We start from the raw sequence: 15837 nt of genomic DNA, 5'->3' as shown, positions 1-15837 counted from the left end.
ACAAGCCAAGATGGACAAAAAACATCAACCTCTATGCTGGCATGAGTGTGGCAAGCGAGGCACATTATTACACCTGCTATGGGAATGCCCAGCTGTTAAAACACTCTGGTTGGATGTAATATCATTTTTGTCAGAGTCTTTAGATGTAAACATTCCAGTTGGTCCCAACATATGCTTACTGGGCCTTAAGCCAGAAAATGTTGTGGGGAGGGCTGCTGTCCAGAGCTGGACATTGGGCTGTTTGGCCACAAAAAGACTCATCCTTCTAAATTGGAAGGAGCGCAAAACGGATTGCTTTAGGAAACATGGCTTAGGGGATATAAGGACTTGATGTGCATGGAGCGCGCAGCTTCTATGCTGGAGAATTAATAGTCACTATCATATTTCTGTTCAAAGTAATGTCTATGTATCTTAAGGTGTCATCCTTGCACCCTTCCCCCATCCCTTGTTGTGTTCTGTCAAATGTCTGTTGTTATTGTTCTCGTACATGTCTGTAGATATTTGTGTCATTGTGTTATTATGTTTAATAAAAAAAAATAAAAAAAGTGAGTAAATGTACAGAACGCCAGTCATTATCTGGAAAATAAACCCAGACAGGGCGAACAGGTTTGCTTTGCCCTGAAGGGGCTTATTTTCGATAACGACCGCAACGTTTTATACATTATCCCGCTTATTACACAGCTACGTGCCAAAACGAAAAAATAACTTCACACTGTGTGTCTTTTTACAATTTATTTGTTACCAGCATTCGTAGTGTTGATCAGCAGAGAAATAGTCCGCCAAAGACCTTGACGTCGCTTAGCAACCGAGTACGCTGGGGTTTGCAAGTTACCGGACTACTTGCGGAGTGGTACGAAAGACGGCAAAAGATCCACTTTCCTTGACGGCGTTCAATTACACGTAGAAACTGTGAATTATCAAATATAATTCACTGCCGGAAGTTGCGAAGGGCCCATGCAAGTTCCACGGCATAGAGAAGAGCCGTGGAATAAAATGTTATAATTAATTATTATAATTATACATGTTATAATGTTGTATAATTATAATAATCTGACCAATGAGGCTTAGACCAGGAGGTCCAGACGAGGTGAGGCCCGGAGCTCACCTCTACCTCTCCTCCCCAGATGATGACTGCCGGCTGGGCGACTACCGCAGGATGAAAACCAAAGTCCTGGAGCTCCACGAGCGACGGTCCCTGGGGTCCCAGCCCGCCGGCGCCCACACAGACAACATGGCGGCCAGGCGGCAGCTGGTCGACGCCATGTTCCGACGCTTCGACAGCGACAGCAACGGGCAGGTGGAGAGCAGGGAGATCTCCCAGGTGAGTCCCTACTACACCTGGATACTCATCCTATATATATGTATATATATATATATGTCGCAGCCGTTCAAATTAGGCTATGGATTTTCTATAGATTTATATATATATAAACCACTATACTATCTACCATACTGATAGCTGAACCCTCCTATCGGTTCTAAAGGTGCGTTCACACCAAAAGACACATTTGTCACCCGTTCGCGTTGTCGCCCAGGTTTTGTCGTGCGACAAATCATTAACTGTCGCTGTGCAAGTTCTGTCAGGCGAATTTGCTGGGGTTCAACCCGGACTGCACTGCAGGAAGCGGTTGGCCGGTTGAACGCTGATTGGCTGTTACGTTACACATGTCACTCAGTTGCCACGTTGTTGACTGTAATTGGCTGTCATCACGGCAATGTCGCGGCAAAGCTGAAATATTTCAACTTGAGCGAATTTGTTTGTCGCCGGTTTTCTCTAGCGAATAATTCGCCCGAGTCGCGTCTATATGTTCACTTTGCATGGGATCTTGTCGCCCCTTCGCGTTTGTTGTGAACGCACCTTAACAGCCGTTCCTCTTGGGCTCCTCTGACCTCTTCCTCTGTGTGATTAAGGGAAGCCAGTCTGATATTTTACGGTGGATACTAAAGCACTTTAGAAGTGTCATCATGTGTCGCTTTGATGGCTGACACACAGCAACAGGGGAGGTGAGGAAGGAGGGAGGGGATGAGAGGATAGGATAGGGGAGGAGAGGGAGTAAATGGGGGGAAGGGGGGAGGGAGGGAGGGAGGAGAGGACCAACACAGGGAGGTAGAGAGGGAGGAGAGAGGGGGGTGAAGGAGAGGTATCAGAGGGGAGTCTCCACTCTTACCCTGGAGGATTGGAACCCCTCTCTGGGGATGAGGGGTCTTTCAGCATCTCTTAAGCCCTCCCTCTGTGTCTGCGCTGCTGAGAGGAGATGTTGTGTCGACTCCAGCGACACAACATCCCACCCCCCCCCCCCCCCCGGTTCATTCTGGGTCATTTACGTAATCCTCCATGCTGATTGGCTGTCAGCCAGGGAACCAATCGATGTTTGGCGAGAGAAACGCAAAATCAACAAAAAAAAACCTGGAGCCTGGAGCCTGAATATTGAATATTGAACATGACCTTTAGCTTTGAGGCGAAGCCGGCTGCAGCCAGCCCCCTCCAGCCCCCCCCAGCCTCCCCCAGCTGGACTGGGATTACTGCTCCTCCTCCTCCTCTTCCTCTTCCTCCTGCTGCTGGCGGTCCACTTCTCTTCCTCCTTCTGCAGTGATTCTTAGTATAAATAGAGACGCAAGTACTCCTATCCTGTCTCCTCCTCTTCCTCCTCTTCCTCGCCCCATCCCTTCTCTTCCTCTTCCTCGATCTTCTGACTCCTGACCTGTGTGTGTGTGTCCCTGACCCCTGACCCTGGTGTGTGTGTGTGTGTGTTCCCGACCCCTGACTCCTGGCCCCGCTGTGTGTGTCCCTGACCCCTGACCCTGGTGTGTGTGTGTGTGTGTGTGTGTGTTCCCGACCCCTGACTCCTGACCCCGCTGTGTGTGTCCCTGACCCTGCTGTGTGTGTTTCTGACCCCTGACCCCGCTGTGTGTGTTTCTGACCCCTAACCCCACTGTGTGTGTTTCTGACCCCGCTGTGTGTGTGTGTGTGTGTGTGTGTGTTCCTGACCCCGCTGTGTGTGTTTCTGACCCCTGACCCCTGGGTGTCTGCCCCTGACCCCTGACCCCGCTGTGTGTCTCCTCAGGTCATCCGACAGGAGGGCCTCTCCAGGCTCACCTCCACCTGCTCGCTCTACGACCTCCTGAAGTACGACGACCCAGACGGCGACGCCCACCTCACCTTGCAGGAGGTGTACTCCGCCTTCGGTGAGTTTCCCCAGGACCCCCAACAGGACCCTCCAAGGACCCCCCCAGGACCCCCCCCCCCAGACCCCCACAGGACCCCCACAGAACCCATAGACGGTCTGGTTCCGTCTGGTTCCCACTGGTTCAGTCCGGTTCCGTCCGGGTCAGTTTGGTTCCATCTGGTCCGTTCTGGGTCCGTCTGGTTCTGTCTGGTTCCGTCTGGCCCAGTCTGGTTCCGTCTGGTCCGGTCTGGTTCCGTCTGGTCCGGTCTGGTCCAGTCTGGTTCCGTCTGGTCCGGTCTGGTCCAGTCCGGTTCCATCTGGTCCGGTCTGGTCCAATCTGGTTCCGTCTGGTCCCGTCTGGTTCTGTCTGGCTCCTTCTGGTCCAGTCTGGTTCCATCTGGTCCGGTCTGGTTCAGTCCGGTGTGAGCTCGGTTTGGAGGCCCAGTGTTCTGGACCAGGACGGGTAAGTGACAGAGGACGGCGGGGCTCAACCTTACATCCAAGGGTGCCCTGGAGCAAGGCACCAGGGCCACAGGAGGTCCTGGGAGCCAAACCCCCGGTCTCTAGCCCGTGAGGGAAACAGGTGTGAAGCTGTCTCCAGTCCGGGGCCGTGAGCTCTCCGTCCTCACGACCCTCGGCTGACATTTCAGCCGCTCGATACCGTGACCTTTGTCTGGTGCAGCGTCGGCGAGGGAGGGGCTCAGCTAAGCCTGCCGGGCTCTGAGGAGACCAGCAGAAACACATGAGAACCTCAACGTAGAACTAGACCCGCTCGTGACAGGAGGAGGGGAGGAGGGGAGGAGAGGGGAGGCAATTGGAGGTAAGAGGAGGTGTGTTGAGGTGAGAGGAGGTGAGGGGAGAGGAGGTGAAAGGAGGTAAGAGGAGGTGAGAGGAGGTGAAAGAATGTGAGAGGAGGTGAGAGGAGAGGAGATGAGAGGAGCCAGCAGTCTAGTGTGTCCTAGTGTGTCCTAGTGTGTCCTAGTGTGTTTTAGTGTGTCCTAGTGTGATCTAGTGTGTTCTAGTTTGTTCTAGTGTGTCCTAGTGTGTCCTAGTGTGATCTAGTGTGTTCTAGTGTGTCCTAGTGTGATCTAGTGTGTTCTAGTGTGATCTAGTGTGTTCTAGTGTGATCTAGTGTGTTCTAGTGTGTCCTAGTGTGTCCTAGTGTGTCCTAGTGTGTTCTAGTGTGATCTAGTGTGTTCTAGTGTGTCCTAGTGTGTCCTAGTGTGTCCTAGTGTGTTCTATCTAGTGTGTTTTAGTGCGGGGGAATGCCATGCAGTGAAATAATTGAACCTCTTCCAGAGACGGTATCCTTATTGTTGCAATGTTCTTCAAGGAAAGAGGGGTCGAATCCAAAGGAATAGCTTTAAAGAGACTTTATTTGTATAAAGTATTTTCGGTATGGTAAACTGATGCTCTGAAGTAAAGAGAGATTGAAGATGTGCCTTAGCACGTGCGAGAGTATTCTCCTAGCTGATCCAAGACATAAACCCACGTATGTCCTATCGCTGCCGAGAGAGTTCTATTGTTTTCATGGCCAGGGGGCTTTCTTATGGACTCGGAAAACCGGAAGACTTGGAGAGGAACCGGGGGGACGTAATCCTCGGTTTTCCTCGTCTGGTCTGTGGTGCTGCCCTCTGTGGATAAAGTATCTATTGCAGCCTTCAGTAATGTCCTGCTTTCCCTTGTGGCTATGTGTAGTATTTACGGCTTATATGTTTGGTCCTACCCCCTATTGGTTAAGTGAGGGAAATACAGCTTGTGTTCCTAAAATACGTAACAGTCCCTCCTTGGTCATCTCAGATGACCATACAATAATATTTTAAATCATAAACACCATTTACCACACCGAAAACATAGTCAAATTAGGATCAATCATCAACACCATCAACCGTGTGGAAAACTCTTGAATAGAGGAAAAAACCACAACGCGCTCATAATACTGAGACGGCATTCACCCAATGAGATTCACCTTGTGGGTCTCATTGGAAATACAGGTCAAAACAACAATGAACATAAATCTTGTTATCATACAATCACATGGCCAAACAGCACACAAACAAAACTATCCATAGAAATCCTGAGCTAATACTTTTGGTTATGTGCTACAAGGCCATACAATTTTCATCATGTGCAAAAGTAAAGTAAAAATTGGTAGTCATAATACAATTTTAAAATTTCAAAATGATTGATAGGCTAGCATGGATTTGGTGCGCCGGTTCATGTGGGTGGTTTTGGGCTTGTTATTATCGTAGTCATTGTTTTTTCTGTCGCCGTCGGGCCTGTAATTCATGAACCCAAGACTCGTCCCTCCTTGTCAAGGGCTCAACTCAGAGAGGTTATTCCTACATCATGGGAGCCTCCAAACAGGTTCTCCGTCGTCGTCGTGTCAGTAACAGGTGGCCTGAGGGATTGTAATCATACCAGCGCCCTGGCCACCAACCCATCCGGAGCGATTCAAATCCTGCTGTTATTTGATCTCCTCATGTGACTGTTAGTCCTTGTTCGGCGGTGGTAGTTTTTAGGCTCCGGGTGTGTCTGCATCTGGTTCTGGAACTTTTGTTTCTATTGCAGAAATACAAACTCATGTACAGCAGTTAGTTGTTCAAAAACATATTTCCATGAATTCTAATTTTAATTGTTTTACAGTATCTACTTTGATTTAATTTCACACTACATCCCTCCTTGCGCATTGCTTCAGCCATGCACATTAAATGACAACCAAAGCTAACAACACCGTAGTTCAACCAAGTTGCTATAACCAAAAAGATGTAAAAGGGAAATAACAATGTTAAAATTTGCATGTTCAATATCACTTCTGTGTTAACCGTATCTCATAATAACAGTTATCTTCATCATACTACCCGATTGTCCTACACTAACTATGTATATTGGATGACCTAATCTTCATTTATTCTACCTATTGCTCGCATTTGATGTTGTCCACACTTTGATTCACTCCTATGTACATCGCATACCACATCAAACGTGAATACGCCTTATTCTCTGCACAATATCCTACCGGCCACTTTCTGCATACCACATCAAACGTGAATATGTCTTAGCAAAGTGAAGTAAAGTAAAACTCAGTTTTATCTTTACTTATTTTATAGCTACACATGTCCCGGACACGTTCATTACTATTTCCAAAACAGTTTTTTTTTAGCTACGCAGGTCCCAGACCTAACTATACCATTACATTAACAGTATTTATTATTATAATTATCTAGTTTTTTGTTGGTCAACATCAAATCGATACATTAATTCAACCTTCTGACTTACCGACCTACCCGATTTCTCCCCGTGTGAGCCCGCGAATGACAACTCTCCCGGGGCCTCCCCATGAGCCCCATCGTTACCACCTCAGAACACTGCAGGAACGATTAGTCGATTAACGTGTGGCTTGGAGGCTCCCAGGAAGTGCTACAGTCCTACGTCTGACACCCGGTGAATCTTGAGCTAGGTCAATCAAAACCGTCTAAACTAGGCAGAACAAAGAGTCATCCAAACCTACAACAATTATGCACATCTGGGTATCAAATATATGGTGATATTCTATAAACAAAACAAAAACTGAACCTAAAAGAAAAATTCAGAAGTTATCGGATGAAACAAATGTTATTGTAATTGAACTACAGCAGTTGAGCTAACTCCCGCCTTGGGCACCGGTTAAAACCATGAATGCCGGGCATCCATCACTGCTTGGGTTGCAAAGGCCTGAAGAGGAAGAACAAATTTAGTACAAATGTGAACATTTACAGATCGTTTAAACTATTAATGTTGGTGAATCAAAAAACATTGATTACAACCCACACAAACATTTGCGTGTTTTGCCGATATCAACTAGGGAGTGGCTCTCTGTATTTCAGCACCTAGACACACAGACCCTCAAATATACAAACACTTAACAAAATGTACATCCTGCCTCCAACACATGGCTAGGTGTGAGGGTGGGAGGGGGAAAGGGGAAGAAAGAACAATACGACAAGAACCTCAACCCAACCAACAACAGCGAGGCCACTTGCCTCTCTATTGTTAGTTAAATCGAAGCCCCTGTCCCACCGTTCCCGATCTTCTTTAAGCAATATGAATAAGGAAGGGTAGGGGAAGAGAATGTTTGCAGGGACAAAGGGTGGGGAGGGGGGGATTTGACGACTGGACCTGTGGACGGGGGGATGGGGGGGGGGGGGGGGGGGGGGTCTGACTACTGGACCTGTGAAGACTGGGACAAAGGGAGTGGGGGGGTTTCACGAGCGAGAGAGAGGAAGAGGGAGAGAGGAAGAGGGAGAGGGAGAGAGAATGTAACACTGTAGTTGGGCTCCCCGCTGCTCTTGGTCTCTGCAAGACCCAGGATGGCGGACGTCTGGACAAAGGAAACCCACGTCACGAAGACGCGCCGTCTCTTTAACACCACGTGGTTACACTCTACGGCTGCGTTCTATACTAATCAAAATTGCACATTAGACTTAACTGAACCGGGAGGAATCAATCCAATTTGAACTCCTTGGCCAAGCCTCCGTTTTAATATGCAACTAAGCTAGATTAACGTTAAAAACCTGACCTTTCCTCCCCCCACCGTAAAGAGTTTGGAAGTCTATGGTCGGTAATAAATATACTTTATGGTGGCCCGGCTGAACTTCGAAGCTTATCACCAATTACCTTATGACACAGAGACAGAGACAGACAGAGACAGAGACAGAGACAGAGACAGAGACAGAGACAGAGACAGAGACAGAGACAGAGACAGAGACAGAGACAGAGACAGAGACAGAGACAGACAGACATAACACACCGGGGGTCCCTTTGTGCAGGCTACCATTGCCTTATCAAACAGCCAGGAATGCCCAGGTAAACAAAGGGATGGGGAGAGGGGGGGGGGGTACTCGTGTGCAGGGGGCCTGGAGGGGGGGGCGGTGGGGACTTCACGTGTGTAGGGGGTCAGGGGTCTTTTACCTTAATAATTCATCGTCTTTAATAACAAAATACCAACAGACTTGAATGTAAAATGAAGCATGCAGTCTTGGGTGGCATTTAGCGGATCGGCAGATAAGATAGTATGCATGGTGAACCGTTGATCTACACGTGTTATGCTAGGCTTCTGGAGCAGTACGATCGGACGGTGGCTAAAACAAACTTACACCTAAATGTTCTTATAACCAATCCTATTTCAGATTTAATCTTTAAAACAATGAGTTATACTTACCTCAGACGTGCGGGCCTGTTGAAGTTGTTTTAGCGTCGCGCCCGCCGGGATTTCTCGGGACGTTCTTCCAAACATCGGTGGTCACCATCTGTTGCATATTCTCAAAGGATTTTGAACGACCCTGCAGAATAACAGGGTGACAAGACCACATGGGAAAATACAAACATACAAAACTTAAATTTAACATTATCAAAATATCTTAATATTAAAAATCTCCATTTCAATATTAGGCATCATACTTCTGTTGTTACCGTAACGTTGTCAGTCGGGGTTACGTACGGCTGTGCGTTTTGGTTGACCATTAAACTGGTTGTGATATATTGTAATAATCGAGTATCCAATGTCTTGGCGTGTAAAGAAAAAACGTAACACGTATATTGTTAATCGAAATTATGAAGAATTATGGATTACTTTTTATTACTTATGTAATTTAATTGTAAATGTTGCCAATTATTAACCATAGATTACGTGAAGACTTTTATTATTTTCATAGTTTGCAATGAAATACATATTTTATTCTTTCTTATTTTGGTTTTTTGGACCTCGTCAGGTCTGTTGAACTATGCATTTCTACCGCTTGTCCTCAGGATCCTCTATTGGGGGGGACTCCTCTATTGGAGGTTATCCCAGAACTCTTCTAATAAGAATCCCCAGGCCTGGATAACCCCGGACTTCTGTGGACGAGCGGTATGCACGCTATGGACAACTTTAAAGGCTAACCGTTCATGATGTGGAGTCTAGCTATTTTAAGATCACTGTGTAACTGCCGTACAGGGATCTGGTTGATGCAAGACCCCTGGGTCGGTGCCCTTTTGTAGGACTTCTTTCGGGTCTGGAATCCGGCTTTCCTAATTGTTGAATACAAGATAATGCATGCATATTGTGGTACGATATTATATCTATTGCAATCGCTCCAATGGAGGTAATAGTTGACCTTTGAACATTTCACGCAGTGTTTGTTCGTATGTAGTAGCTGATTATAGCAGAATTTAACCCATGTAGATTTAATATTCGCAAAAAACGTATTGTAATTGTGTCTACCGCAGTTGAGCTAACTCTCGTTTAAATAACTCTTTAAACGATAACTCGTTTAAAACCATGTGCACCATTTATTAATTCGACATATTATTCTAGCAGTTGAACCCCGTGTCTATTTGAACCAGCCTGGTTCTCTACCTGTCTTGCTACACAAAACGCATGTTGAATAGACAGAAAGGCTCAGCAACCTGAAAAAAATAATTACTGTCAGTGTTTGGCATTCGTTCTTATACTGCCATTGCCTGGAGAGAGAAAGAATTAAGATCAATGCAGAGAAGTAAAAAAAATGAGTGTTTGGCAACTATAATGCTTGTGTTTCCACCTCCTAAAGAGAAAAGAGAATTAATATTTTATGCACAGAAGTAAAATGATGATTGTGGGCAACTTATCGTTGTGTTGCCACTCCCTGATTAGAAAAGAGAATATTTGTAGTTATGTTAACGATAAAAATGACGAATGTCGGGCATCCATTACTGCTCGGGTTGCCAAGGCCTGACGAGAAAAGAGAACAAATTTAGTACAAATGCAAGAGATCGGCTACTTGGAAAGCTGGGGGTCGTCTAGTTGGGACTTATAATAGTTATATATTTTTGGTACATTTGGAGATGTTGAGATGTAATTGGGAATAAACTCGTGTTAACGAGTAGGGGGCACTACCAAGAACTACAAATATGGCTGCGGTGCATACTACATACGTATCAGCCGACTACAGAAACTTCTCTGAGTTCTATCTGTCCGGCTGAAAACTGTGGTACCTTATGGCATAAGGCTACCACTTAACCGCAATTTGTGTTATTAATACACTCTGTTTCTGCGCTTTGTGTACATTTATATGTACACAGATAGCCCTATGAGATCCTTGGATGATAAGGGGAACTACAAATAGAAGTTATCATTGTTAAAAATAGCGACACAGAGATAGAGAGGGGTGATGTGGGAAGGGTGGGGGTTCATTCTATTCTCTGGGGAAGAGGGGGGGGGGGTCTTTATGAGGGGGGGGTCTTTATGAGGGGGGGTGGGAGATAGGGACTAAAGGATGGGGAAGGAATTTAAGGGGTGAGGGAGGGCCTATCTTTAGACAGGCAGGCAGACAGAGAGAAAGAGCGAGGAATTGGGAGTTACAAGATTGTACAACGTTAATTACTTTTCAATATTCCATATTGAAACTGTGGAACAGTTTCAATATGTGGAACAACCTTCCTGGTTGCCCAAAAGCAATATGTCTGTACAAACAAAGTGGATTTACAGATTTATCACATGTATACATAAATATTGTTCTCCCATAGATGTTGAATTCTATTAGTTACAAAATTATAGCCAAAATATTATGCGTCAGAAACTATTGCTTTACCGATGGTTTTCAACTTATTGCTATGGATTTATTGATTCGTAGAGGATGAGGATGATGGCACTTAAGGAGCGTGTGGAAACTGTAGTTATGAACTAGATATTGATATTTAAATCAAAATCAAACTAAATACCTCAAATATTGGAATGAAATATACAATATAATACTTCCAGCTATTGACTAGTGAAATGTGACAATTATACACATTTGCTGAATAAGTGACTGCCAAAACATTGTTATCATTTGAAACAGATGGATTTTTAAGGGAATATTTTATGGAGAGAGAACATATTTCTACAGACAGACAGACAGACAGACAGACAGACAGACAGACAGACAGACAGACAGACAGACAGACAGACAGACAGAGCACACCGGGGGTCCCTTTGTGCAGGCTACCATTGCCTCATCAAAACACCCAGGTCAAAAATGACACTTATTGCCTTCAATAAGTGTGTGCTTGGAGAGAGATAGAGAGAACATATCTCTAGAGAGGAAGATGAGTGAGTGAGAGGGAGAAAGAGGGGGAGGGAGAGAGAGAGAGACAAGGTGAGTGAGTGTGAGAGAGAGAGAACATATCTCTAGAGAGGAAGATGAGTGAGTGAGAGGGAGAAAGAGGGGGAGAGAGAGAGAGAGAGAGAGAGAGAGAGAGAGAGAGAGAGAGAGAGAGAGAGAGAGAGAGAGAGAGAGGGAGGGAGAGAGGGAGAGGGGGAGAGGGGGAGAGAGGGAGAGGGAGGGATATAGAGAGAGAGAGAGAGAGAGAGGATGTAACACTTAAGTTGAGGCCCCCTGTTGCTCTCAAGCAATGGCGTTTGTTTCAGAAAAGGGGTCCGACTATAACGACCGTGAAGGTATGAACAAAGGAAACGCACGTTTCCAAGACGCGTTGTCCCTTTAAATCGTACACCACGTGGTACATCCAAAATGCTGTAGAAACAAACTAGTTTTGACCTAGGTAGGTCGCACTGTATTGGATCTCTATAAGAAGTATGAGATTCCTGCAAGTTTGTCCCCACGGCGGGTTAGCGAGGCACTTGATAGCAGATGGGTTATTACTGCGTAAGTCTACCTCTACGGCTGCGTTCTATACTAACCAAAATTGCACATTAGATGTTACATGAACCGGGCTGTGAGGAATCAATTCGATTTGAATTCCTTGGCTAACGACGGCCAAGCTTCCGGTTTAATATGCAACTAAGCTAGATTAACGTTAAAAACCTGACCTTTCCTCGCTCCGCCGTAAGAGTTTAGAAGTTTATGGTCGGTAATAAATATACCTTATGGTGGCCCGGCTTAACTTCGGCGCTTTCACCAAATAAATAACACTTAACCACAGGTAATACGTCTCCCACGTTGGTACAAACATTTAGATCTAATCAGGATTGGATACAGTCTATCTACAAACCCATATAAAACACACTCCTAGCCCTTATACTTCGTGAGCTCGTTATTTAATTTCAATCTGTTAGCTTATTCTAGGCCGTTTGTAACCGGCTGTATGAATTTAAACCAGTCCGAGATTACACGTCCCCGCAGCCTGACGGACGCAGTACAAGCTATTCACCTAATGTTACTAATCTAACTATACAGAGTTTAGTCATTGACAACAGGTTCTGTTTACCTTTGTTGTGGCGCCTGTAAGTAGCTTGTACTGCTTTCCGAACGGCCTCGCGGTCGCCAGTCTCGGTCCGGATCTTTCCAAGAACGTCGGGCGGTCACCAATTGCAATGTTCTTCAAGGAAAGAGGGGTCGAATCCAAAGAAATAGCTTTAAAGAGACTTTATTTGTATAAAGTATTTTCGGTATGGTAAACTGATGCTCTGAAGTAAAGAGAGATTGAAGATGTGCCTTAGCACGTGCGAGAGTATTCTCCTAGCTGATCCAAGACATAAACCCACGTATGTCCTATCGCTGCCGAGAGAGTTCTATTGTTTTCATGGCCAGGGGGCTTTCTTATGGACTCGGAGGACCGGAAGACTTGGAGAGGAACCGGGGGGACGTAATCCTCGGTTTTCCTCGTCTGGTCTGTGGTGCTGCCCTCTGTGGATAAAGTATCTATTGCAGCCTTCAGTAATGTCCTGCTTTCCCTTGTGGCTATGTGTAGTATTTACGGCTTATATGTTTGGTCCTACCCCCTATTGGTTAAGTGAGGGAAATACAGCTTGTGTTCCTAAAATACGTAACATTGTTTAGATGACGAACCATAAAGAGATGAATTCAGTCGTGACGCTCCACACAATGACGCTCACAGACAGAGCCCGGGCCTGAGGGCAGACTGCTATTTTTAACACCCAGTTTACGGATCTATCCGGCGTAAAGTGTAACAAACCTCCATAAAGCACGGACGCATCATGCAGATGCAGAGCGGGCCCCGTCAGCGGGGAGACGCTCCGGGTCGGGTTGTTCTACGACAGGAGGAGGCGGCGAGCGTCGCGGCCGCATGGCTCATAAACGCTCACCTCGGTGGGGAGCGCCGCCCCGCCACCGCTGTTGGTCAGGGCGCCAGTTAAGACTTTAATGGTCATGCATTATTCATGCGGGCAGCGGGAGAGGAGGAGAAGTGATGTCGTTTAATTAGACTGTCCAAACATGAGGGATGGGTTCCGCCGCCTCCGTTGTCCACCTCGACTGAGGCGGTTGCATGGCGCCACATTGCATCATGGGGGACGGATAAGGTTTATGGCTGCTTCTTAGTCGTAGGGTTAACCCCTGGGGGTGGTGGTTAGGTGTTAACCTCACCTGGTTAGCTAGAGGTTATGTCACCTGGTTAGCTAGAGGTTATGTCACGTGGTTAGCTAGAGGTTGTGTCACGTGGTTAGCTTGAGGTTACCCTCACCTGAGTAGAGGTTACCACCTCTACTCCTCCAACAACACCGTCTCCTTATCTAACATCAGGTTCCTTAGCCCCAACTCCGACTCTGAGCCGATGTTGCCTCAATCCCCCGGGATCTCTGCTAATGGAGCTCAGAGGAGGGCTGAGGAGGTGGGGAGGGAGGGAGGGTGAGGGGGTGGGAGGGGGGGGAGAGGAGGTGAGTCAGGGAGAAAGTTCTATGCGACTGGAATTGGAACGGTGAAGGGGAGAGGGGGAGGTGAGGGAGAGAGGGGGAGGTGAGGGGGAGAGGGGGAGGTGAGGGGGAGAGGGGGAGGTAAGGGAGAGAGGGGGAGGTGAGGAGAGGGAGGTGAGGGGGAGAGGGGGAGGTGAGGGAGAGCGGGGGAGATGAGGGAGAGAGGGTGAGGTGAGGAGGAGAGGGGGAGGTGAGGGGGAGAGGGGGAGGTGAGGGGGAGAGGGGGAGGTGAGGGAGAGAGGGGGAGGTGAGGGGGAGAGGGGGAGGTGAGGGAGAGCGGGGGAGATGAGGGAGAGAGGGTGAGGTGAGGGGGAGAGGGGGATGTGAGGGAGAGAGCGGGAGGTTAGGGGGAGAAGAGGCGAGGGGAAGGTGAGGGGGTGAAGAGATGAGGGAGAGAGGGGGTGGTGAGGGGGAGAAGAGGTGAGGGAGAGAGGGGGAGGAGGGGGGAGAGGGGTAGGTGAGGGGGAGAGGGGGAGGTGAGGGAGATATTACCGAGGAGATTCCACCACCACCAATCTCACACGCTGGTGCGTACGTGCACACACATACACCTGCCACACACACCTCCACACACACCTCCACACACACCTTCCACACACACCTTCCACCCTTTTCTATTAGGGGACACTGAGAGGGTTCTGCACTTAGATCGGGTAATAAGCTGAGAGGGTTCTGCGCTGTGATTGGGTAATAAGCTGACAGGGTTCTGTTCTGTGATTGGGTTATAAGCTGACAGGGTTCTGCGCTGTGATTGGGTAATAAGCGCTTGGCTAAGCTGTGATATGATCTGAACATTGAAGCCTCGTTGCTGTAACACTGCGTTAAGTTATAAACTTTTATAAATATATAAAGATTGATGGCCGGATGAAAGGCTCCGTTTGAAGTTCACTCTGAGGAGAAGGTTAGCAGTTTAGTCAAGTCATAAGAACACAGAGGTCCACCCCGCCGGCCCCCTGTTCCTAGGACGTTCCTCAACATGTTCCTATGTCTTGTTATGGGTTAGTGGGGTATTTGTGGACAGGACTGTTTGAAGGAGACGGAGCAACACGTAGCCTAGACCGCACTAGACCCTAACCTGGTCGTTACAGACTGTGTGAGCACCCAATAGCTCACCGTTGGTGTTGAAGAGATTTTTTAATATACTTCATTGATCCTGAAGGAAATGTGTGATTGGTCCGTGCTGACAGCCTTGTCGGGCGCTGAAAAACGTTGAGATGTTCGTCATAATACCCTCCAGGACTACTGGGCCCCTGGTTCTAGAGCTGCTGAACCTCCCTGGTTCTATAGCTGCTGAACCTCCCTGGTTCTAGAGCTGCTGAACCTCCCTGGTTCTAGAGCTGCTGAACCGTCCTGGTTCTAGAGCTGCTGAACCTCCCTGGTTCTAGAGCTGCTGAACCTCCCTGGTTCTAGAGCTGCTGAACCTCCCTGGTTCTAGAGCTGCTGAACCTCCCTGGTTCCTGCCTGGTTCCCGTCTGGTTCTCTCATAATACCCTCCAGGACTACTGGGCCCCTGGTTCTAGAGCTGCTGAACCTCCCTGGTTCTATAGCTGCTGAACCTCCCTGGTTCTAGAGCTGCTGAACCTCCCTGGTTCTAGAGCTGCTGAACCTCCCTGGTTCCTGCCTGGTTCCCGTCTGGTTCTCTCATGGCGCTCCATAGCGCTTGGTTTTCAAAGAGCTATGAGTTAACGACACTATAGACGACGGTCTCCTGTTATTGGAGGACAGAGGACTCACAGCCAGAGACCTCACAAGACCGGCTTGGAAAAAAGCTTGGCACATCAAACCTTAACCCCACCTTAACCCCACCTTAACCCCACATTAACCCCACCTGATGGATCAATGAACCAATGTGTGTCTCACTTGGAATGGATGAGTGAATCTGAACGGTTTGTGTTTCCAGACGTGTACCAGCTGACCCTCCCGAAGGACCAGGAAGTGAGCGTCACTGTGGTAACGGCGGGTCAGAGCACCGTGCTGACGTGTGCCGTGTCGGGGGAGGGGCGACCCCCCATCATGTGG

At 47.6% G+C, this 15837-nt stretch overlaps 1 protein-coding gene across 1 annotated transcript in view; it reads left to right on the top strand.

The window, feature by feature from the left end:
- fstl5 (follistatin-like 5) overlaps positions 1–15837 on the top strand; it is a 53062-nt gene that overhangs the window by 28729 nt on the left and 8496 nt on the right. The window contains exons 5-7 of the mRNA XM_056601167.1: positions 1125–1321; positions 3066–3186; positions 15719–15837. The exon at positions 15719–15837 is cut by the window's right edge and continues 48 nt beyond it. Coding sequence (XP_056457142.1) covers positions 1125–1321; positions 3066–3186; positions 15719–15837 — 437 coding nt within the window. The remainder of the gene's footprint in view (positions 1–1124; positions 1322–3065; positions 3187–15718) is intronic.

This window comes from Gadus chalcogrammus, chromosome 10, assembly GCF_026213295.1.
Source record: "Gadus chalcogrammus isolate NIFS_2021 chromosome 10, NIFS_Gcha_1.0, whole genome shotgun sequence".
Lineage (NCBI taxonomy): Eukaryota > Metazoa > Chordata > Actinopteri > Gadiformes > Gadidae > Gadus > Gadus chalcogrammus.
The sequence above is the reverse complement of the archived record's forward strand: the minus strand, read 5'-3'. Positions and strand labels throughout refer to the sequence as shown.